Below are 25,457 nucleotides of genomic sequence, written 5' to 3'. Positions count from 1 at the left end.
AACAATAGATGTGATGACAATAGCCAGCTAGCAAAAAGAAACAAATGGAATTCCAGAAGAGCTATGGCTGCGAAAGTAATTGGAAATGAAGAGTAGGATTATATTGGACATAGGCAGCCATTGAAAGACATCAAAGACAGCAATCGTAGGGACTGTGAGCAGCAGAGTTTTAGACTAATTGGAGAAAGACAAGAAGGTGTTGACATGGCCAAACCTGGAGGTGGGTTTCAGCAGCACTGAAGTAAACACAAAGGCAAGTAGCCCTTATCTGATTGCATTTTACCTTTTCAAGATTATTTCAAGAAAGTCAGTCCTTCAAAATTATACACATATTAAGCAGAGTAACCACAGTTGTCTTGCCCTTTGCTCCTGCTTAAAAAAAAGACAAGTAAATAAATTAATAATTGTTATGCATTCACATTTAAGCATCGTTGGCTTCACAGCATTTACTGCCCATTCCTAGAAGGCCTTAAGAAGCTGATGATAACCACTTGAACCACTGCAGTCAATGTGATGTAGGTATACATCAATGCTGTTAGGAAGGGAGTTCAGGATTCTGACCCAGTGACAGGGAGGGAGTCAGGATGATGTGTAGCTCGGAGAGAAACATGCAGCGAGTGGTGTTCCAATTATCTGCTGCCTTTGACCTTCTAAATGTAGAGGTCACAAGTTTGGAACGTACTAGCAAAGGAGTCTTGGTGAATTACATCTTGTAGTTTGATCACACTGTTGCCATTATGCACCGGGGGTAGAGGGGGTAAATGTTGAAGGTGGTAGACGGGGTGCCAATCAAGCAGACTGCCTTTTTCTGGTAGGCATTAAACTTCTTGAGTGTTACTGGAGCTATACCGTTCCAAGCAAATAGAGAGTAGTCTATGATCCTTCTGACTTGTGCCTTGTAAATAGATAAACACAAGTTTTACATTGTGAGTCTTCAGGTAATAAGGAAAGGTTTGTGTGCATCAATCATATACCCATTGTGATTCCTAGCTTCTCTCTCTTCTTTCTGATTACCTTATGTCCACTGATTGGAGTTATTTGATTCTCTTCCTATGGACACAGTAGAACTATTAGTGATTTCCTAAAGAACCACTTGACTTTGTCCCTTGAATGTAATAGATTAATTGATCCATTGTTAGACAATGTAATAAACTGGGAGAAGAGAGATACCTACCCAATGACACCTTTTGGAACAGCTAAGGTCAGAATGCCAATCACTTTACAGGAAGTAAATTGCCGAAATTACAATAGCTCCCAATTATGATCCCGGTTAAGATAATACTCATGAAGTTATAATACAGTGGTTGAAAGAGTATGATGGGGTAAGCAAGAGTAGACTGTATGACCTGTTAAATCTACTCCATCATTCAACGTGATCATGGTTGATTTCTGCTTCACTCCATGTTCCCAATCCTCGTATCCCTTGATTCCCTAAGAGACCAAATATCTGTTTACCCTAACCTTAAGCGTATTCAGTAATGGAATATCCATAATGCTCTGGTGCAGACAATTCCAAAGATTCACAACCCTTTGAGAAAAGGAACATCTCATTCTCTTAATCTTAATTGATTGGCATCTTCCCCTGAGATTGTATCCCTGTGTTCTAAATTCCCAAGCCAAGAAAAACAACCACTCAGTTGTCTACCATGTCAAAACCCTCTCCTTTAATTTTTCTAAAATAAAATATTACCCCAATTTGATCTCTTTTAACACAGAGACCAAAGTAGTAAACCCTCATTGTATTACCTCCAAAGCAAATATAACCTGCCTAAATGAGCAGACCACAAACTGAATTGGACTAGCTATATAAAGATGTGCTTTAGGTAAGCAAGGTTAGTTCTTCACTGAAGTGAGTATTATGTTGCTCTTTGCTGGGTTAAATTTTGTTGTTTTCTAACCATGTGAACAATCTCAGATGCTCAAGGAATAGATATTTGCAACTGAGGTGCCAAGCTAAAGTGAGCAACATTTGGGAAGGCATAAATCAGCATGGAATGTTTAGTAACTTAGGTTCTATCAGTCTGTGTTTTGATCACAGCTATTAAACCGTTGTCTGAAGTTCCATGACTGAAAAAAAAACATGTTGAGAAGTATAATCACTTCAATTACTGTTGGTGGTAAAAGCTGGGAGCTCCACATGAATTCTGGAAACTGTAAATTTATTATTACATTGATGCAAATTGTTGAGCTAAAATATAAAAGGATTAATGGTGAATGATTGTTACATTTCACAGAGGATAGGAAAAATCACATATCTACACTCAAAGATGCAGACACACACATACACATATACAGACACAAACATGCATATGTAACCATCTTAGTGAGAAGCAGAGTCAACTTAGAACAGTCTTCCTAAACACCAGTCAGTGAGGAACACAGTATGACTCACCTTCCATCAGGAAGAACACAGTCCGACTAACCTCAACTTAATGAGGAACATGGTTTGATTCACTGTTATTCAATGAGGAATGCAGACTATCTCACTTCCACTGAATGAGTATTACAGATGGATTGCAAGTTTTAAAACAATTTTCCATATTTTTCACCATTTGTCCACAGGGGATTGTGATTTCACTTTTCCCCCTTTTGAAACACTTGTTCCTCATTTTCCCATTCCTTCTGTATGTTGACTCTGATTTAATAAGGACCACAACAACTGTTGTAAAGTTAAACCAGAAGTAAGGTTTGTGTCATACAGTCTGAGTCCAGCCTTCAGTAAGAGATTCCAAATTCATTGCCTCTGTCACTTTAAGTTTTCCTGACTTCTATTTAGCTGAGTGTTTCTTTGTTGATAGGTTTAAAATCAATTTCTGTCCTTTGCAGTCTTCCTCAATGCTCATCAGCCTCCCCCTCTCCCCTACCCTCTTTGCAGCTTCACTCTCTTCACCCACACCTCTTATAGCTTCTTTCTGCCCCCAGCAAATGCATGGGAAACAAAACCATTCTTTACCTGAAAGTAAAGTGATTACCTGGAGCTACACACAGGACCACATAAATCTATGTTAAATGTCAGAAGCAATATGCTACAGATAGTGCCTTCCATCCAGAGTTTGCACTGTAGCAATACTTAAAGGCTCCTTTGACAGCAATTCCCAAATCTGTGACCTCTACCATCGAGAAGAAGAAGAACAACAAGTTAATGGGAACACAGCCGGCTCCAAATTGTTCTCCAACTCTCACATCATTCTGACCAAGATATATTTCACCATTCTTTCATTACAGTTAGATTAAAAGTGCTGCAGTTTGGGAGTATCTTCTCCACATAGACTGCAGTCATTTAGGGAGGTGGTTAACCACTACCTCCTCAAGGGCAACTAGGAATGAATAATGAATTCTGGTCTTGACAGACATCTTGTGAAAGATGGGTAAATACATAAATAAATGCAAGCAAAAGTACAAAGCCTCAGTTTCCTGCTCATTTCAGGTCTGGATTTCACAGACCACATCCTCTCAGCACCGCTGATTTATGCCTCCCCAAAAGTTGCTCACTTTAGCTTGGTACCTCAGTTGCAAATATCTGTTCATTTAGATCTGAGATTGTTTACTACAGTCAGGGAACAGTAATATTTAACCCAGCAAAAAGCAAAATAATACTCACTTCAGTGAGGAACTAACTCTGTTTACAGGTACATCAATATGAAAGATTTAGAAGCATATGGATCAACAAAGGGAAATCGGACTAGTTCTGTTTAGGATATCTGGTCAGCATGGGTGAGTTGAACCAAAGGGTCTCTTTTCATACTGTATGACTCTATGACACAGCTTTATATGGCTTGTCCAATTTGATTTCCGGTCAATAGTGTATGTTCCCGAAGAAGGGCTTATGCCCGAAACATTGACTCTCCTGCTCCTCAGATGCTGCCTGACTTGCTGTGCTTTTCCTGTGCCACATGTTTTGACCCTGACTCTCCACTATCTGCAGTCCTCACTTTCTGTCAATAGTATACACCAGAATGTTGTTAGCGGGTGATTCAGCGATGGTAATGCCATTAAATGTCAGGTTTGCTGATTAGATTTCTTCTTGTTTGAGATGGTCATTGCCTGGCACTTGTGTAGTACAAAAATTGCTTTCCACTTGTTGGTCCTAGACTGGATGTTTTCTAGGTACTGCTGTATTTTAGACAGGGACTGCTTCAGTATCTGATGAGTTGCAAATGGTGAACATTGTGCAATCCAGTGTACACCAGCACTTCTGACCTTACGATGGTCATTGCTAGAGCAGCTTGGAATGGTTGAGCCTGGGCCACACTGCTGCAGATCTCCTGCAGTGATGGACCAGGACTGAGATGAATGATCTTCAACTATCACAACCATCTACCTTTGTGCTAGATATGACTCCAAACAGCAGAGAACATTTCCCCTGATTCCCGTTGACTCCAGTTTCACTAGAGCTCCTTGAAGGCATACTTGGTCAAATGTTGACTTGATGCCAAAGGCAATCATTCTCTCCTCCCCTGTGGAATTCATCTCATTTCTCCTTCATCAGATCAAGTTAATGTATTTGACTGTACTCTAGCTATGCTTAAACTATTACTTTGAAAAATTTCCTGAAGCCAAAAATAAATTCTGGAGTCACATTTCAATTTTAGATTAGATTACTTACAGTGTGGAAACAGGCCCTTCGGCCCAACAAGTCCACACCGCCCCGCCGAAGCGCAACCCACCCATACCCCTACATCTACATTTACCCCTTACCTAACACTATGGGCAATTTAGCATGGCCAATTCACCTGGCCTGCACATCTTTGGACTGTGGGAGGAAACCGGAGCACCCGGAGGAAACCCACGCAGACACGGGGAGAACGTGCAAACTCCACACAGTCAGTCGCCTGAGGCGGGAATTGAACCCGGGTCTCAGGCGCTGTGAGGCAGCAGTGCTAACCACTGTGCCACCGTGCCGCCCACAAATTTTCTTCCACTAATTTAGAGAAGCCAATTCCACAGAGTCCAATATCACCCCAGCACTGGGGAAATAAACAATGCAAAAGACATTTTGCTTGACAAAATACCAGAATAAATATAACTGGTCCAAGCAGCTTTTAATACTTTTATATTGCAAAAGAGCATGTACTTTGAAGGAAATCACCAATCCCCCAGTGATCAATACTTTATTTCAATCATTCAGTTGGATGGGAGAGAAAAGATATCCACAGCTGTTAGAGATCAAACAGATCCGTATGTATGGATCCTTCTGTTCCAGGATTATTTAAAAGTATTTGTCATTCTCTTGTGCAATGGGGCCTTCAGATTGCTATTGGGATCTTCATGTATGGAAAAGTAAGCACTAGTCAAGGAAGTAAGGCAGCACAGTGGCTTACCAGTTAGCATTGCTGCCTCACAGCACCAGGGACCTGGGTTTGATTCCACCCTTGGGTGACTGTCTGTTGGAGTTCACACATTCTCCCCAAGTCTGCGTGGGTTCCCTCTGGGCGCTCCAATTTCCTCCCCCAGAGATGTGCAAGTTAGATGAATTGGTCATGCTAAATTACCTATTATATCCAGGGGTGTGCAGGCCAGGTGGATTAGCAATAGGAAATGCAGGGTTACAGGGATAGAGTAGGGAGTTGGCCCTGAGTGGGGTATGCTCTTTGAGGTAGGTGTGGACCCGATCGGCCGAATGGCCTGCTTCCACACCATAGGGACTCTATGATTGAATGAATGCAAGGGGTTCCATTAAACTGAGCAAGAAGAAAACAATTAAAATGATCTGTGATGTAACATTGAACTAACCACATTTAATTATGACACAATAACAGTTAAGTATCCACGATAAATGCTTAAAAATCTTAAGTACATTGTGAACTTGTCAAGGCATTTTTCATCACAGCCTTAAAACTCTGGAAAGTGTCGAGCTAATCATGAGTAATTGCGAATATCAAAGAGTAGCAACTGTCTGGGACTCTGATAAGAAGAACTGTATTGGTTACATCGTGTGTAAATGAACTGAGACACACTGACAATACAATTCAATGTTACAAACTGTGATGTTGGTACAGAACTCACAGTTACACAATGTGCAGCTGCACTGTGACACACTTATAGGACAAAGGCAATACATTACCACTGCTGGTTTTTGAACGGTCATTCGAATCAATGATGCAGTAGGCAGACTACCATCAAATATTAATAGTGAACAATTCTTAATTTAGTTTATGGTAAAACAATTATTTTAGCATCATACATTTTAAGGGTAGAATTTTCCCTTGCAGCTGTATAATGGCGAGAAATAGAGTGACAATAAACAAAGTCAGATAGTCGATGTCAAGAAATACTTTCCAATCAAGTATTAAATGGCGAATTCAAAATCTCGCCATTGAGCAGTAACTACCATATTTCCATGCATTTGCAGCTCATCAAAATCTTCAGTCATCCTATTTATATCCTCCACTGAGAAACTAAAAGTTGAAAATTCCTGACAGGTAAATCAGAGCAGGTACCTGGCAACTGCAGCTCATCCTGGACACCATCCAACAGCTTCTTCAGAACAATGTTTTGTTGTGCTCCATGGAAACAATCCTCCCGACCCTTCATTGGCAAACTACCAGCCTCTCTAACTCATTTTACCTGTTCACGGACCAACTTACATACCATTTCAGCTTTTGTCAAATCATAATGAGAACAGGGCACCAGAAACAGAATCTGAAGTTTGAATCATAAAATCCCTACAGTGCAGAAATAGGTCATTCAGCCCATCAAGTCTGCACCAGCCCTCCAAACAGCATCCCACGTAGACCCAGCTCTATATATAGCATCACAGCTGCTAGATTAGACACTGCAAAGACACTAAAAAGGGTTTATAATGCAGTAAGGTGTCTTTTCTTTGCTGGGATTATTGTGATGGTGTACTGGGGTGTGGTATTACCACCATGACTCACTGGCATAATTCTACTCCTGCTATAGTATGGAAACTTTGGTTGTGCAACATACACCGGGATGAGGTCAGATATCTCAGAGCTCCTTATGGTGGTAGGACATTCACCTCTTTGAGAAGTCCATTGCCACATTGTGTGTGGGCATAACATGAAGCTTCATTGTGACGGATGCGAGGTTTCAGGAGTTCCTTCAATATAATTGCATTTCCATTGTGACAGTCCCCGCAGATTACTTACTCATGGATCTCAGATGGACAACCCTGTCACTGGAGTCTTTGTTTCTAAAGATAATGTCAAAGGAGACAGCAATCATAACTTTGTCAGCAAGCTCAGCAAACACAGCAACCTTCACAGGGAAAGGGAGAAGTATCAGGTGAGCATTTACCAAGAAAGAACAATGAGACCCCAGATTCACAGGTCACATTGTCATTTTTCTCAACTATCTGAAAGGCAGTGCAGGTATTGATTAAGGATGTCCCACCCTATCCTTTCTGAATGGCTTCATTTGTGAAAAGACAACATGTTCAGAAGGACTGGTGGCTGTCAAGATAAGCTTCTCCAAATTTTTATACAAATGGATCACTTCAAGGTGTAGCTGTGCATTATCTCCCAATCCTTGACCCATAAGTACATTCGGGATGTCACTAACATTTTCGTCACAGCAAAGCTCTTCGCATCATACCCCCATGATGAGAAGACTCAAGCGGATTGGATAGTGGGATTCTCCATTACTCCTAGCTTCCCCAAATGTAAAGGCTACCAACTGCATCCGCATTGTTTTGCAAGTGCCCTCTCTCAAAACCTGAGGAGTTAGTCAATAGACAAGGCTTTCACTCCCCGAATCTTCAAATTGTATGTGACCATTGATTCTGCACCAGATATCCCAGGAGCTGTCCTGATGTGCACATAGTGAAAACCCATAAGCTCCTGCCTGAGGTCCACAGCCTCATAAGGAATGCAAGCTGGGAAACAAAGATACATCCTTCCAAATGTAAGTCATAATGCCTAAACAAAAACCTACAACTGATACAGAATGGAGACACAATGCTACTCACACTTCCAGGGCCATGCTGGGACAAACTAGAGGCCCCCTGAAGATGATGTTTTGATACCTGTACTACTCAAGTGGTGCTTTCAAGTATCAACCAGAAAGAGGTCCCCCATTATTGTGACATTATGTGCCCTTCACAACTAGCACAAAGTGGGAGTGGGATGCAGACATCGGGGGAGTGACAGCAAGTTTCTGTGGATGAAGGTCTGATGCTCCTGTCCCTGTCTCTGTGTCTGATTAAGTCATTTATTGCTGAGGAAGGGACTTTCCTTCTGCCTGGGGCTGAGCTGGTGGTCGGTTTCTGACAGTCCTCTGCCTGTCAAAGACATGGGTGTTTCTTGCTCGAGATGTATCGGAGATGTGCTCACCAAATTGTGCCGCGAGTCTAGGCTGGAAAGTGGACCCACCAAATTCACAGTGTCAGCTGGTGGAGGGTGCCAATGAAAGCCTTGCCCATACATTCTTTGACATAAGGGCGGTTGCTACAGGTTGAGGGATACCCACTTCAAACTTGGCTAACATCACCCATCGAATTCTGACAAATGAAGCTCAAGAGTGTCCCAGCAAATGGCAATAACCACCAGATAAATGTACAAGCCAGAGGCACACTGAAGATGCCTAGATAGTTAGAAAGTGTTGTTCTGTGTGCATCAGCTGGAGTGGCCATTATGTGTTGCGCCCTATACTGTGCTGCAGAACACTCAGGTCTGGATTTGTAGGAATTACAAAACCCAGAGCACAGAATGTCTGCAGTAATTCTGAGGGGTGGGTGGAAGAACTGAAGGAAGAAGGTGAGAACGGTAATGTGTCATTAGCTGGGTCGTCCCATCACCATTGAAAGAAGACATTAGGTCAGCGGTTTGCAGGAGCTGCTGCTCTCCAGTTCTGAACTGAAAAATCAACGTAAGATCACTTCGGGCTCTCTCCGTGTTCCGCAGGTTCTGCATTCCTAGTCCAGTCTTGCTCTGAACTCAAACTCTTCCAAAATCCATATTTCGATTGGCCCTTCACTGATGCGAAAATAACATTTTGAGGCTCCCCATTACGCCTGCTGTGACCCCGTTGACAGCAGACCCAGATGTAATGGTAATAAATTGACTTCATTAATATGTACTGACAAACACGCTGAAATTTCCCAGGGGATATAGTTACCCCAACCCCATCCCAATGCAGCTCGCGCACACAGAGTCTATCTCTCTCGGCATAAAACAAGGAACCCATTTGTGTTTTTAAAACGTCACTTTTATGAGTGTAAAACAAACAACAGAATGGGTCTTTGAGCTCCTACCTATCAGTCACCTCAGACAAAAGCCTCAAATCCAGCTCTGACTGACTAACTTAGTTCGAGCCACAGAAAACCCTAATGAATGCACTCGATTTCTCCAAAGTAAACTGTGTTCCCGTCACCAAGATATTTCGCCTCTGCTTCATTTGACCTTCGAAAAATTCCAACTCTTAAAATGTGATGGGGAACCTCAAGAAATGGCATCAAAGGAAGACAAAATATCTTTTTTTTTGTCCAGAGCTAAATAGTGAATCAAAGCGTTGGTTCAAAAATAAGGACGGGCGCACAGTCCTTCAAATCTCCCTGCTCAGGAAATGCCCTTTTGTACAAAACTCCCATTAATTTACCTCGGACTACCCCTCAAAACCAGCTCCATAATGTTACAGCATTAGGTCATGAAACATTTGCGTGAAGACACCGAGGTATAATCCAGGACAATGGAATTCCCCCGAAGTACGGGAGGAGGAAATATTCCAGTGAAATCATAGCCAGCGCTGAACCAGAGAGCAGTTAACCCTTGGAGTACAGAGTTTTCAGACTCTCAATCATTTCAACGGTTTAAAATTGAACAAAACAAATGTGTGGAAGAAGTGGATGCTTTAAAACAACCACAAGAAATACATTTGTGATGGCTCTTTGGTCAATTAATATCGCTGCCCGCTACGACTCTGCGTGAAATTGGGTGAGGCATTGGCGTAGAAAGAACATCATTCTGAAGGCCCAGACTAATACTTTGGATAACATCCATCTTAAAATTCTCATTCTGGTGTTTAATACCCTGCGGCCTTTTACCCTCCCTTTCTCTGTAAACTCCCGTGACTGTACATGTTCGATCACTGAGCTCTTGCGGATTTTGCCCTCTCCTTTCTCTACCTTATCTTGTTGCCTCAACCTCCTTCCCTAAGCCTCTCTGCTTCCCATCTCTCTCCTCCTTAAGACCATCCTTAAAGCATATCTTTTTTTTGTGCGAGTTCTTTTTGCCCCCCATTCCTCCATCGTCGTTAAGTAATTTGGTGTCAGATTGCATCCACTTGACCACATTAAAGGTGCTGTACAAATGTAATTTGTTGTTGGCGCGGAGAGAGAGAGCGCGAGTCAGAGGCAGAAGGAAAAGCAAATCTTGGATAGAAGTATCTGAAAGCAGGAAAAGCTGGAGGAAGAGAACATGAATTATTTAAATAACTGCCCGGATTTAGTGAGTTACTATGACTGGTGACTCAAACTTTAGTTGTGTAGGGATTTTAGTTGAGGCTTAGAGGTGGCACTCTCACATCGGACTCAGAAGATCAGATCACGTTCCAGAACTTAAAGGCTCCAGTACATTGAGGGGCTGCACTGTCAACTTTCTGAGTTAAACTTAGGGTCACTCTCAGGCACTATCCTTAACCATTATCCTCAGAATCCTCGCGGCACATTTCCAACCCGCTTCTAGGACACTTCAGTGCTTCACCTCATTGTAACTCTCATGGTGATGCTGCAGCAAGGGGACACAGTGTGTGCTCAGGGACACACACACCCAGCTCATAGTTTAGTCCAGGCTGGATTCCAGGCTCCTCACTCACTCTGAGACCGCCTTGCCTTGTCTTTTTGTGCATTGACCCTCAGACGGAGACAGCCGGCTGCTTATGCCTGAAACGTTGATTCTCCGGCTCCTCGGAGGCCGCCTGACCGACTGTGCCTTTTCACTTTTCGACTCTTATTACACCAGTCTTGCCTTGTCCTTCAGCGCTGGCACAAAGCCAAGACTTTTGTCACAGATGTCAGCATTCATGAGTCAAGACAGGCTTGGTTCAGGGAGTCCCAGCTCACTAAAGCCAAGGACAGCCTCTGATACCACTACTGGTGCTTGGACAAGGTCAGACAAAATTCCTGACGAAGGGCTTTTGCTCCAAACGTCGATTTCCCTGCTCCTCGGATGCTGCCTGACCTGCTGTGCTTTTCCAGCACCACTCTGATCTAAACTCTGGTTTCCAGCATCCGCAGTCCTTGTTTTTAACCAAGGTTAATCAGACAGTCTGAGCTGGTCACAATCAGGATCCTCTCCATGTAAATGGTCAGGAACTGAATGTTGGGCAGGACACCGCCTTACTCATTCTGCCCTCTTGAGGGCTGTTTTCTTCCTGGGATTAGACAGGCATTTATTAATACCTGTGAAATTAGGTGGCACAGTTGAGTGCTGGTGGGGTGGGGGTGGGGGGTTATCCCAAGTGAGTGAATAGGCAGCACAAAGGATAAGTACTGTTGAGTTTGCAGTGGGCGACATAAGTGAGGGGCGATGTTGCAAACAATAAATGAGAATGGTAGCTCTAACCTTGGTGGCAACCTCGGATAAGACCGGCATGGCCTGGTACCATGGTCTCCGCTTCTGGTACCAGGGTAGAGAAAGTTTCATCTATGCATCACCAACCCCCCCCCCTACCCCCCAACACCCTCCACCACCTCCCTCCCACCCTACCAGGGCACCAAATTCCCCTGCTTGAGGTAAATGTCGGCAGGAGAAAGTGAGGACTGCAGATGCTGGAGATCAGAGCTGAAAATGTGTTGCTGGAAAAGCGCAGCAGGTCAGGCAGCATCCAAGGAGCAGGAGAATCGATGTTTCAGGCATGAGCCCTTCTTCAGGAATCAATAAATGTCAGCAAGCAAGCAGGGCAACTTTCAGGGCTTTCAGGGCTCATTTGGGTGCACATTCATGGGCATTGGGGAAAATTCCAGAATATGTCAGCAGTGCCAAGTTGTTCCAGCAATGACGTGTCGTAAGATGGGACTAGAATTGGATAAGAGAGTTTCCATAGGTGTGGGGCGTTTGGTAAGATTCAGCAACAAAACTCATTTGTCTTCATTGGAAAACTGCTACTGAAAACTTGATGCAACCCACAGTTAGTAAAAAGAATGCAAGATTTAGCCGTGTATATGTATTACATGAGGAAGGCTGGGAGGGCTCTGGGCTAGAGTGTAATTGCTTGTATGGATCTTGTTGAGTCAAATGCACAGTCACTGTGCCGCATATTCCATTTAATCTAAAATTCCAAATAATTCTCTTTCTTTCAAGTATCCTGGGACGATTAGCAGCCTACGTACCTAAATAGATAAAAAGCAAAATCCTATTGCCTGCTAGGAATTGAACTTTGTGTAAATACAGAGCCAGACAGCATATACGATCTGTAGAGGACTTCAAAGTAGTCAAGGGTCCTAGCAGGGTTCCTAGCAGGGTCATGTGAGAGGTTGATTCCATTAGTTTACGAGCTTGAAACTAAGCTAATCACAAATAGGAAGAATTTGATGGGAAATTAGGAAAAATTCCTGTACACAAAAAGTCACTAGAATATACAACTGACTGTCACATACTGTATTGATGCAGAGTCCATTAGCAATTCCTTTCGAGGAAAATTAACAATTGCTACAACAAGTGAATTTAAAATGTTCCATGTGCAGGCTGAGACATCACATTTCAATTAGATAAAGTAAATTGTTGAACTGAATCATCTGCATGTCCCTTTTGCTGTTACTTTCTGTAATTCACCGGCCAAGTGAAGAAGTCCTCACTTTCTCTCCTGCCACAGTGATGCTGCCAATATGACGCAGTCTGCCATTTTGAATTCTGAATTGTCAAATAATCAAAACTAGTGTGGCTGAGGGAGATGTTGAAAGAAGGAGAAACTGAAAGACTGCCGAAGTTGCATCTAATCCACTTCGAAAGATCTAAGTGTTGGGACAAAAAAGGGGATGCGTCAGAAATGGCCTGCAGTTTATATTGTGCATAAAGAGAAGTCATCAAACTATTTTGCTGGCTGATTAGGACCCTCATGATAACCTGTATGTCATTACAGATCAATGGCTTACAGTGCATTTAAAAGGCCTTCTCCAATGGTTTTAGTCCATTTGCATTGAAGCATTCATTTAAACCACCGTTCCCATTTATTCTTATGCAAAACATGCTGAAATCTATCAAGGGAAGGCCAGCTAACCCCATAGTGAGGCCTGTCGTTGCAGGCCTCATTTTCTCTTTCTCTCTCTCTCTAAGAAGGATTCTGGAACAGTGCCATAAAGTCTGCCTCTGGAGGTCTCATTTATTTTTCTTCAGTTCCTTTCTTTCTCTGACGAACAAGCTGGAGTGGTGTCAGTCTGTGGTGAGGCTATGTCTAGCAGTTTCTATGGCTTTTTGCAAAGCTGGAGTGATGCCAATGAGGCCTGTTTCCACAGGTCCAATTCACTTTCCTCTTTCGTATATCCGTGTCTGCCTGTCACTTCACAAATAAATGAGCCAAACAGCAGCCATTAGTGAGGCATTTGGTATATCTTGGAGGAGACCTCTTACCCTCTACCTGACCTTAATTTATACAACTGAGATCAAAGTCTCACCCATGCTTTTGTTAACTACAGAGTCCTAACTATGCTAATGGTCTCTTGGCCAGCCCTTTTATTCTCTACAAACTATAGTTCACCCAAAACTTTATACTTTGACTCCCATTGCTGACTTGCATAGTTCCCATTCAACAACTTTTCAATTTTAAATGTTCTGCCTTGTGTTTAAATACTCCATGCTCTCACCTCTCCCTATCTCTGTAACCCCCTCTATCCCTGTAACCCTCTGTATTTGTCTAATCCCAGCTTGCCTTCCCTTTCCCAATTCCTTTGCCTCACCTTTGATGAACATGCTGTAAGCAGTCTAGGAGTGGAATTCCCTCCCTATACCTCTCATCCTTTCCCATCCATCTCCTCAATTTAAACACTCCTTAATATTTACATTTTTGATGAAGATTTTTGTCCACCCATCCCATTATCTCTTTCTTGAGCTCAGTATCAATTTTCTTTCACCGACTGACTGCTGTTTTGAGTTTGCTTACAAGTAAAAAGTGTCGTGGAAATGCAAGTTGTTGTTGAACTGATTTCAAATGGTGTTTTACAACCAGTAGACAGAGGTAACATTTAACTCCACTGGCCTGAAGTTACAATAATTCAGAGTCAAAGAGTGTGGTGCTGGAAAAGCACAGCCGGTCAGGCAGCATCTGAGGAGCTGCAGACTCGACGTTTCAGGTGTAAGCCCTTCATCAGGAGGGCTTTCTGATGAAGGGCTTATGCCTGAAACAATGATTCTCCTGCTCCTCGGACGCTACCTGACCGGCTGTGCTTTTCCAGCACCACACTCTTCACTCTGATCTCCATTATCTGCAGTTGTCACTTTCTCCTAGTTACAATAATTCAAATTGATAACTGATCTTTTTAATTGCTATCACATTTTACAGAGCACTTTTTGTACTGTTTGATGGGGACGCTTTCGAGGGAATTGTGCTTTCCATTTACTTCTTGCTTTAAAATTAAAGAGAAAGTAATGAAAGTCACAAAATCTTTAGGGTTCCCTCTCTTGGCTCATCTGTTGTTGGCTGGTATCTCTAATCTTGAAGGGTCCCCTTATTTCCTAAACCCCTTCATATGGCCTTTGTCAGACTGGAATCTGATTGCAGATCTCCACAAGTACCCCAGAGTCTCTCAGAATTCAAGAGTCACTGAAAGGACACTCCTGGGAGCCAAGTCAGGAGCATATTCTCAGGGGCATTAAAAAATAAACTACAGGCAACATTAAAACAACTACAGGTCACAGGAATTTCTGCTGCCATACCTAAATATTTGGCAGGAATGTCACCACTGCTATATGGATGGCCATCTGAGGACCCGTGAATTAGCTGGAGTTGGGTTTCCCCCCCTAGTATCACACCCTTCCTCACCCCACCTGGGGTAAGGTCTGCCTCTCATAGCTGCAAGCCATTATATTGGCCAGTTGGTCCCTGTTCCTACCAATGCCATTGGGAGTAGTCACCAGGGCAAACGGATATAGAGGAGTCAGGAGCTGGACACAGAAAAATACTGGATGAAGTTGTGCCCTGTCTGGGGCCAGGACTGGGTGCATTGGGGCCTGGGAAGGCAAGTGGTGAGTTATGTAACAGGGCATAAAGGGGAAGTGGTGAGAGTGTCTCAATCCCACAATCGTTTTTCCCAGGCTGGAGGAGAGCAAAACTAGGGGGTATAGGTTTAAGGTGAGAGGAGGAAGATTTAAAAGGGACCTAAGGGGCAACATTTTCCACAAGGAGAGGGGTGCATACATGGAATGAGCTGCCAGAGGAAGTGGTGGAAGCTGGTGCATTTACAACATTTAAAAGGCAACTGGATGGGTATGTGAATAGGAAGGGATATGGGCTAAATGCTGGCAAATGGGACTAGATTATTTTGGGAGATTTGGTATGGATGAGTTGGACCAAAGGATCTGTTTCCATGCTGTATGACTTTATTACAAAAAGGAGGCTACAAAGTAGGCGGCTAGCCCGGCATCTCTGACCTTCTCCTATTGGCCATAGAGTAGCGAGCAGTGCAATGAGTGACCAATGGGATTTCAACTAGGGCAAGTGAGGGTTGGTCATCCTAGGCCATGTCAGCTGCCTGCAAAATCCCAGCAAGGGTGGATAAACGGTGGGAAACTCACCTGTGAATGAGAGGGGTACAAATCTACCAGATATTTTTAAAGACACTTTCCTCAACACTTTGATAAGTAATTATGAAAAGCATCAGAAACAAGAAGAAGACAAAAAAAAATTTAAAATGAAACAAAGGACTACAGATGTTGGTGATCTGAAACGAAGACAGAAAATGCTGGAGAAACTCAGCAAGTCAGGCATCATCTGTGGAGAGAGAAATAGAGTCAACGTTTCAACTCTCAGCGACCATTCCTCAGAATTGAAAGCAGCTGGGAAATGGTGGTATTTATTCTGTTGATAGTTGGGTTTAGGGGTTGCAGTGGGAAGCAGAGAAGGATTGAGTTGAATAGTTGGAAATGGTGCCCTGAGACTGATGGAGTGAGAGAGAGAGAGAGAGAGAGAGAGAACAAAAGGAACAAAAGAATCAGACAAAAGGATTGTTGACAGTAAGTTGGGACTCAAGTAAGCACTGATTGGGTGCTCAAAGGGAAGTGTGAATAGCTGAAACTGTGTTGGCGATGCGAAAAGGAGTGTTGTTTTTCACATGCTGATGAACACACTGGAGGTTTACCCAAAACTGAGGCATTGACACTGTGATCACATCAAATTATACTGGTGAAAGTTGGTTTCTCAACACATGCTGTACAACTTTGTAAGAAAAGAAAAACCTGAAGCAATTATAAAATGTAATTTTAGATTTTCAATTTAAATCAAATATCTACAGATTAACCATAAAAGAATCACTGTTGCCCACACCAATAATACAGCTCACTTACTGCGTCTCCCACCCCCCGCCGCCCCCCGGCATTTTAGAACATAGAATTTTACTGAACAGTGTAACTTTGCTGAGGATTTGCTTATTAGTGCTTAACACACACAGAATTATAATGTTGGGGTTATAAAATGCAAATTACTGCTACTAATTTTGGGTTGGGCTTATGCAAAGAATCAATTGGGCGTATTTTTCAGGTTGAATCTGGCTACACTGCAATGCAGTCATATAAAAATCCATGCTTAACCTCAAGGAAGCCCGAACTGTGTGGTAATACTGTAATCCACCGACAGTAACCAACCCTTTTTTAGTCATTCACAGATATAGGCACAGCAGAGAGAACGCAGTATTCATCCTGACACTCAAGCATTTGGCCAGCCATGTTTTCATTTTCGTACTTACATTACCTGATTGAACGGTTAATCCCCCAACTATCCCATTCTCTCCCTCGAGAGAGATGACTGGTGGTGGTTTAACTTGAGGGTCACCGTACCTCAGGCAAAGGCAAGAAGATGAGACCCTCATCTTGACCTCAGCTGGTGCAGGAATTGAGTCCATACTATTGGTGTCAGCCTGTATCAGGAACCAGCCATCCAGCCAACTGAGCTAACCACTCCTCAGGAGTTACTAAACTGCAGAAAAAGGCAGGAGTTACTTTCTGCAATTTGATGGTAATGCACCCTTTTGTCCTTTCATTATGTCCATTGCAGTGGTTTCCCTAGAAACATCCAGCACTCAGAGCCCATTGTGCCTAGCCAGCTATCTAATGTGGACCACTCCTCCCTCACTTTCCCTGTAGACCTGCACAACCTACACCTTCCAATATAAATTCATTTCCATTTTGAAGTATCCTCTCAAATTTGTTTCCACCATCATTTCAGGCAGGGCATTCCGGGTCACACCAGCTCATTATGGAAAAATAATTTATATTTCCTCTTTGGTTCCTTTCCCAATCATCTTAAACAGTACTCATTGATTCTCCCAATGGTTGGTGGAAACAGCTTTTTCTTGATTTGCTTCATCAAAACCCTTCACCATTTTGAACCACTTTCAACTTTTAGTCCAAAATTGATAATATATGCTGGGTCATTTGGTTTAAATCAGACTTAGACTAAAGAAGGGTCAGTGGATTTGAAATATTAACTCTGCTTTCTCTCCACGGTTGCTGCCAGACTTGATGAATTTCTCCAGTACTTTCTGTTTTTGTTTCAGGCTGATGACTGGTTCAGTAGCATTCAGTCTACACAACTGTCAATCAATCACAATCCACAACAAGAAAAATATAACAATCTGCCCATAACATTGAACTATATTCCTTTATCAAAGGTCCATCACCAACATCCTTGAATCACTGTTGATCAGATACTCAACTAGATCAGCCCACATAAATATGGCCATCACTACAGCAGGTCAGAGGCTCAGGAATTCTGTGATCAATGTCTCACTTACCATCTCCCCTAAACCTCTCTGCCATACACAATGCACTTGTCAGAATCCCGCTCATATTGATAGGAATGCCTGCAAGAATGATCAAGAGATTGATACCATTCAGAAGAAAGATGTCTTTTTGATCAACATCTCAGTGTCTGTAATAGGTTTGGAGAGTCATGGAATAGTTAGAGCACAGAAGGAGGCCATTTGGCCTGTTGTGTCTATGCTGGCTGTCTGCAAGAGCAATTGAACTAGTCCCACTCTCCTGCCATTTGTCCGAGGCTTTATAAATGTATTTCTTTTCAGGCCTTTATCCAATTCCCTTCAGAAGCCTCAGCTGAATCTACCTCCACCACACTCTCAGGCAGTGCATTCCAGATCCAACCCACTCACTCCATAAAAAATGATTTTCCTCTTGCTGCGTCTGGTTCTTTTGCCAATCACCTTTGCCACTAATTGGTATCCCCTGGTTCTTGTCCTGTCAATGGAAGCAATTTCTCTCTATCCAGTCTATCCTGATCCCTCATGATTTTGAACACATCTATTGAAACTTCTCTCAATTTATCAGTGTAACTAAAATTCCTCAATTGGAACCATGCTTGCAAATATTTTCTATACCTGTCTTCAATTTCATTCACAGATGTAAACATTGCTGTTAAGCCAGCATTTATTGCCCATCCATAGTTGTCCAGAGGGCAGTAAAAAGCCAATCACATTGTTGTAGGTCCGGAGTCACATTAGTTTCTTTCTGCACAGGTGAACCAGATGGGCATTTTCCTCTACAGTCTAATGACAAATTTAGACTCTTAATTCCATTTTCTTTTAGACATTGCATTCAAATTGCTATCTGCCATGGTGGAGATTCAAACCCAGTCCCCAGAACATCACCTTGGTCTCTGAATTAATAATCTAGTGGTAATATACCATCAGGCCATCACCTCCCTCTCTTATGTCTCTGTCATTCTTCTTAAACTGTTTGCCCAGAATTGGAAATAAAACTCTATTTCAGGCCAAAAAAGTGTTTAAAAGAGGTTAATATTAACTCTTTATGTTTGGATCCTATGCTCTATTTACAAAACACAGGATCTCCAATGCCTTCTTCTCCACTTTCTCAGCCTACTCTGTCAACTTCAATGATTTATATACACACGGGTCTCTCTATCTGCATATACATTAGAATTATATCCTCCTATCACAATACACATCTCTGTATTAAATTTCATCTGCCATGTTTGTCCAATATATCAGGCTGTCTATGTCCAGTTGAAGTCTGACACTATCCTCTTCACAGTTCACAATGCTTCCAGGTACATAATGGTGTTGCTATGCCCTGAACAATCAAGACTGAATCATTAAATCAATCAATCAATCAATCAGTCCTGCTTCTGATCCTTGGGGATCCCTATTAGATACCTCCCTGTAATGTACCATGACAGCAGTGTGTGCAATCCAATGGAGGCTAATAAATGGCACATTCTCACACTTGAAAGGATGGGAACATCATCTACTCCAAATTGTCCTTCAAGTCACACATTTTGAGAAAAGTCCTTCACTGCTACTGGGTCCAAATTCTGGAACAGGCTAACAGCACTATTCTGGGAACCACTACTAAACAGGCTGCAGCAGTTCAACAAGGTGGCTTACCTTCTCACCAATACCAAGAAGAAATCTAGAAAGAAATTCTGATGGCCATCTGTGTATTTGTTTTCAGCTTCCACCAGAAACTGAGATATCCTTGACTATAAATAAGGGTGAGGCTGATGGAGGGGCATACCTAGCAGGAAGAGGGTCAATGCTGGGCTCTTGTTCTTTCCCATACAGCTATGAGATGCATCATGTTCTGATTCTGGAGGAGTCTTTTACCTAGAAGCTGGAATAAGATGTTGATGAACAAAGCTGATCAGGTTCCAGAGCATTAGCTCTGAAAACCCTTTGGGAAATTATCAGCAACAATTTTAACTCACCTTGGAACAGTGCAAAGGGAAGTGGGCTCAAGGGGTACCAGATGACATTGCACCACCTACTACCTATCCCTTCCAATATTTTAACTAGCCTGAAACCAGGAACAGAAAAGGCTCCCATCCCATTGCGAAAAGACAATGTCACATCCCAGTGACATTCCAGCCCCACTGGGAAATGGACAGCAGCTTTTCTTAGTTATACTTTGTACCTATGATTTCTAATGGTTTATGCACAAGGACTTCAAATCTCTTCTCCTCCAAAGTATTTAGTATGGCTAATTTTCCATGAAATTCACTTTACACTATTCACCTCATGAGGTAGTAAATTCCTACCTTATTCTTATTTTAATCACTCATTGAACAGACTTGATGGGTTGAATGGCCTGCATCTGCTCCTATGTCTTATGGATAAAGGTATTTCCTCAATCTTCCTTATTGGATTTATTTGTGATTATTTCAAACATACGGCTTTCCTCAAGGCTACCTGACCAAACTACTTCATGATATGATTAAAAAAAATCTTTTCTTCAACCTTCTGTTCCCAGGAGAAAAAGGCACCCAGTCTGCTCTGATAGGTCTAACATTTGGGTTCAGGTCTCATCTATAGATCTTCTTTTCAACCTCTCTAGTGCCTTCTTTCTGCAACAGCAAGACCAGAACTGGACACTTCACTACAGGTGTGGACTAGCCAAAGTTCAATGTATCTCCTCAGGTTTTCCATTGTGTTCACCTAGAAATGAACACCAGTGTTTTGATGGCATGTTTTAAAATGAAGTTAAAAGACTTGCCCTCCAAATGAAAAAAACTCGAGTAGGAAATGAAATGATCCCTGCAAGTAATGTCCTAAATGCAACCAGCAGAGAGAGCGTAGTGCAGTGGGAGCTGCCTTTAACACAATGAGTTTCATGTGCAAGAATTTAATCACAGAATCCTTACAGTGCAGAAGCAGGCCATTCAGCCCATCAAGTCCATTCCCTCAACATCATTCCCTGTAATTGTGCATTTTCCATAGCTAACCCACCTAGCCTGGACATGTTTGGACTGTGGGAGGAATCCAGAGCACCCAAAGGAAACCCATGCAGACACAGGGAAAACATGCCAACTCCACACAGACAGTCACCGAAGGGTTCCTAGTGCTGTTAGTCAGCAGTGCTAACCACAGAGCCACTTTGTCAACCTTTACTGTCATTTGCTTTCAGAAGAATTAAAATTATAAGATGCCATCTTCCTACATTTGAGATCGGGTAAATTCACAGAAGGTGGGAAAGAAGGACACAAGAAAAAAAATGAACATGTATTTATATAGTGTCTTTCATGGTCTTGGATCACCCCTTAATGATTCACATCATTGACTAAAATAGAAAGTACTTCAACCAATCTGTGTAAATCTAAGCTCCCACTATGGTTTTGACAAGATGATCTGTCTTAACAATTTCACTTCTGGAGTCAAACATCTACTTCAAAATTGCACTGTGGAATCTTTTGCATCCACTTGAGAGGTGCGTCAAAAACATTTTTACTGAAGATTCTGAATATAACGCACCAAATTATTGTGAAATGTGCAATGCTGAATATGAACTGACAATGAATCTGGACCCATCGACCCAGTACTGGAAGCTTGTGGGCCCTGGTGCTCAGATGTCTGTGCTCTACCTTGCCTCAACCTCAGCTGACACTCTTTGCAGTGCCTCTGAACCAGACATTATAGGTTCAAATTCCACTTCAGAAACTTGAACAGAGAATCCATGCTGTCTGTGAGATGAAATGTTAAACTGGATGCTGGATGTAAGAGATGCTGTGACCCTGTGAAGGAAAAGCAGGGAAATTCACCTTGCCATCCCCGTTAGTGTTTATACTTCAAATAACTTCACTACAAATCAACTATCTGGTCCTTATCCAGGAGTCTGCCAAAGGATATAGATCGGTTAAGGGACTGGACAAAAATTTGATCTATTGCAGGAAAATGTGAATTTGTCCATTTTGCCAGGAAGACTGAGAAAAAAAAGCCCATACCATTCAAATGAAGGGACATTGCAGAACTCTGGTCCATGAATCACAAAACGTTAATCTGCAGGTAAAGCAAGTGATTAGGAAGCTAAATGTAATGCAGTAATTTATTGCAGGTGATGACCTATAAAACAAAGAGCCTTTAAAGAGTCATACAGCACGGAAACATTAGCTAAGCATCTGGAAATCAGAAGTGCCTTACCAGCATGCTCCTGCTGTACATCACTGTTTCCCGATGACCATGATCAAGCCAGGGCCATGAGACAATACGGATCGATTCTTATTAATTAGCAGCCACCTAAGTGCCAGCACAGCCTTTCACAATCCGAGTAACAGATTTCAGACCTAACAATGTGACGACAATCAGGAGAGTACAGTTTGTTGTACCTCCTCAAGTGGGGTAGGAGGAGATGTTGAGAAATCAATGAGGTCTCTTCATTGAGGTCTCTATCAGGTGACCTGCACTTCCATATAAGTACAGCTCTTATATGAGATCTAGAACTGATGACGCGCATGCCCACACGCCAGTTAAAGGATGTGCTGACTCTTTATGTCAAGACTCACATAATGGCAAATGGTAAAACTTGAGTTTAATAAAATCTGGAATAAGAAGCTGGCCTAATGATGTTTTGTAAGGGGAAGCCTTCCCTGCCCAAGCACACCTCCTAACATCCCCTCACCAACTGGTTGCCTCCCAGATGCCTGCATCCACAAAGTTGGCAGCCCCATTGAATGACCCTCAGTTGGCCATTAATCAGCATTACTGATCGAGCTCAAGGACATAGCTGCTAGACTGAGTCTACGGCAAATGCTGAGGAAACCAACAAGATGGAAGAAAAACATACTTGACCTCTTCCTTATTAATCTCTTGGTGGCAGTTGTATCTGTCTGTGAGAGTATCAATGAGAGTGACCATCTCACAGTCCTTTGGGGACAAAGTCTTATCTCCACATTGAGAATACCCTCTATCGGTGTTGTGCAGCTCTATCACTGTGCAAGATGGGACAGACTTTGAACAAATCTAATAATTCAAGTCTGGGCATCCATGATGGGCTGTGGAACATCAACAGCAGCAGAATTGTTTTCCAATACAATCTACAACCTCATGAAGGGCTTTTGCCTGAAACATCGATTTTACTGCTCCTCGGATGCTGCCTGAACTGCTGTGCTCTTCCAGCACCACTAATCCAGAGTCTGGTTTCCAGCATCTGCAATCATTGTTTTTACCTACAACCTCATAGGCACTCAACCATTAACATCAAGCCAGAGGGATCAACATTAGTTCAATAAAAGTGAGGAGGGCATGTAAGAAGCAGTACCAAGCATACCTGCAAATGAACTGTATCCTGGTGAAGTTGCCAAACGGGACCTCTTGCATGCCCAGCAGCATAAGCAGCAATGGATCAGAACAAAACTCTGTAGTCCTACCACATCCAGTCACAAATAGTGGTGGACAATTAAACAACTCACTGAAGGAGGAGGTGCCACAAATATCTCCATCCTCAATGATGAACGAGCCCAACACATTGGTGCAAAAGATAAGGCTGAAGTATTTACAGCAATCTTTAGCCAGAAGTGCTGAGCAGATGATCCATCTCGACCTCCTCCGGAGATCTCCTGCATCACAAATACCAGTCTTCAGCCAATTTGATTTGTTCCATGTAATATCAACAATCGGTTGGAGGCACTGGACATTGCAAAGATTATGGGCCTGGACAACATTCCTGTAATAGTACTGAAGACTTGCACTCCAGAATTTCCTCACCCAGCTGTTTCAGTACATGTGACTCCAGACCAGATTCAACAGCAATGTAGTTTATTCTTAAGTGACCTCTGAAATCACCCAGCAAGCCATTGGCCAATAACCGCTGGACCAGCGAGCAACACCAACATGCATGATTGAGTCTGTACCCAGAACATAGAAGAATGAGGGGCAATCATATTGAACAATACCAGGGTCTTAGGGGACTTAACAGAAATGGGTAGCTGCAGAAATGCTATTTTCACTCGTGGGACAAATTAGGACCGGAGAACATCATCTCAGACTAAGGGGTTGCATACTGAAGAGTCAGGTGAGAAAGAACTTCTTCTCTCAGAGAGGAGTGAATCTATGGAATTCGTTTCTGCAGAGGGCCGTATGGCAGGGCAGTTAATTATACTCAGCGCTAAGACAGACAGATTTTTAATCAGTGAAGGAGTCGAAGGTTATGGGGAAAAGGCAGGCAAGTGGAGTTGAGAATGATCAGATCAGCCCTGATATCACTGAATGGCAGAGCAGCCTTGATAGGCTGAATGGCCTGCTTCCGCTCCTATACCTATACTCCCCGCACACCTCCAAGAGAAAACTTCTCATCTACTAGGCCAGTTTGGGAAATGCCTAAATCCCCTATGCACCATACCCCTCACAACATGGATAAGCCTCTGTCCTCCACCCACCCGCCCCCACAGATCATTAGGCCCACATTGTGGTAAATATTAACATTTAGGATTTGCCTATAAAGCCAGGAAGTTTAAATTAACTGAGAGTACCTTGTGGATTGTTACACCATGACTGACTGCAGGAATGGTCAATTTCAGGATGAAGTAATTTGAGATCCAATTAAAGACGAGGCGTTGCACACTGAATCATTTGCTAACAGTGGGAGAAAATAGTTCCTTCTGCAGAGGAAAACATCTAGGCATGTATCATCATTTTTAATTGGTTAGAATGATACAAACCAAATACAGACTTATAATTAAAGGTTTCATTTCATAGAACAGTAATTATATATAACAAGGGAGGAACTATTGATAAGATAACGAGTGAATTACACAGGAATTACAGCACAGGAGTTAGCCATTTAGTCAAGCAGGTCCCTGCTAGTATTTAGTTTCCACACAAGCATTTCCCCTCCCCTTTTCACCTCCCTCCTGTCAGTACGTCCTTCTCTTCCTTACTTCCTGATGTGTCTATATTGCTTTCCATTGAATACATCCAGGTTTTTCACCTCAATGGCTTCAGAGAGACTGAGCTCGATGGAAATAGCCTATTCAGCTAAGAAAATTCAAATATTGCTATAAAGAGATGCAAGATCTGAGCTTTTCTGCTAGTCTAGATGAGAGCAAGATAAATAGCATCTCTTTTTTAGCAATGTTTATGTCTGTCCTGAAAGCAACTATTTGTAAGTCTGAACTTATCATTAAGAGATAAGCCAATTAAAGGCTCCTTTTATGGAATTGTATTTGATCTGTTACAGAATAATGTCATCCAGAATTGTGGCGGGAGTAAGAGAAATACGTGAAAATTGATCCCGTTTGGATTAGCGATCTCGTGGTGCAGTGTGTAGCCTCCTGCCTCTCAGTCTCAAACTCTGGCTTCATGTCCCACTCCAGGGCTTGCTAGCCAAGGAAAGTGTATCCATGTTGAACAACATGGAATTCCTCCCATCACAAATTAACGGGAGCAGAGATTGTGATGGAAAGAAAATTGGAGGCCCTACTATCACTATCCAGGTCTACAACCTGCAAGAGTGTATGTTGCCACACAATTCAGACTCCCAAGAGGCCAGCTGCCTGGACAGCCAATATAGATCTAATTTGTGCCAACAACAGCTTGTGGTTTGACTCCT

The 25,457-nt window shown here is 42.6% G+C and overlaps 1 protein-coding gene across 1 annotated transcript in view; it reads right to left on the bottom strand.

The window, feature by feature from the left end:
* Positions 1-352: 352 nt before the first annotated feature.
* The window catches only part of LOC140476521 (transmembrane protein 151B), a 108,901-nt gene continuing 83,796 nt past the window's right edge, over positions 353-25,457 (bottom strand). Inside the window, exon 3 of the mRNA XM_072569274.1 lies at positions 353-895. Within this exon, the coding sequence (XP_072425375.1) occupies positions 874-895 (22 nt within the window). The 3' untranslated portion in view covers positions 353-873. The remainder of the gene's footprint in view (positions 896-25,457) is intronic.

Source organism: Chiloscyllium punctatum, chromosome 4 (assembly GCF_047496795.1).
Source record: "Chiloscyllium punctatum isolate Juve2018m chromosome 4, sChiPun1.3, whole genome shotgun sequence".
Lineage (NCBI taxonomy): Eukaryota > Metazoa > Chordata > Chondrichthyes > Orectolobiformes > Hemiscylliidae > Chiloscyllium > Chiloscyllium punctatum.
The sequence above is the reverse complement of the archived record's forward strand: the minus strand, read 5'-3'. Positions and strand labels throughout refer to the sequence as shown.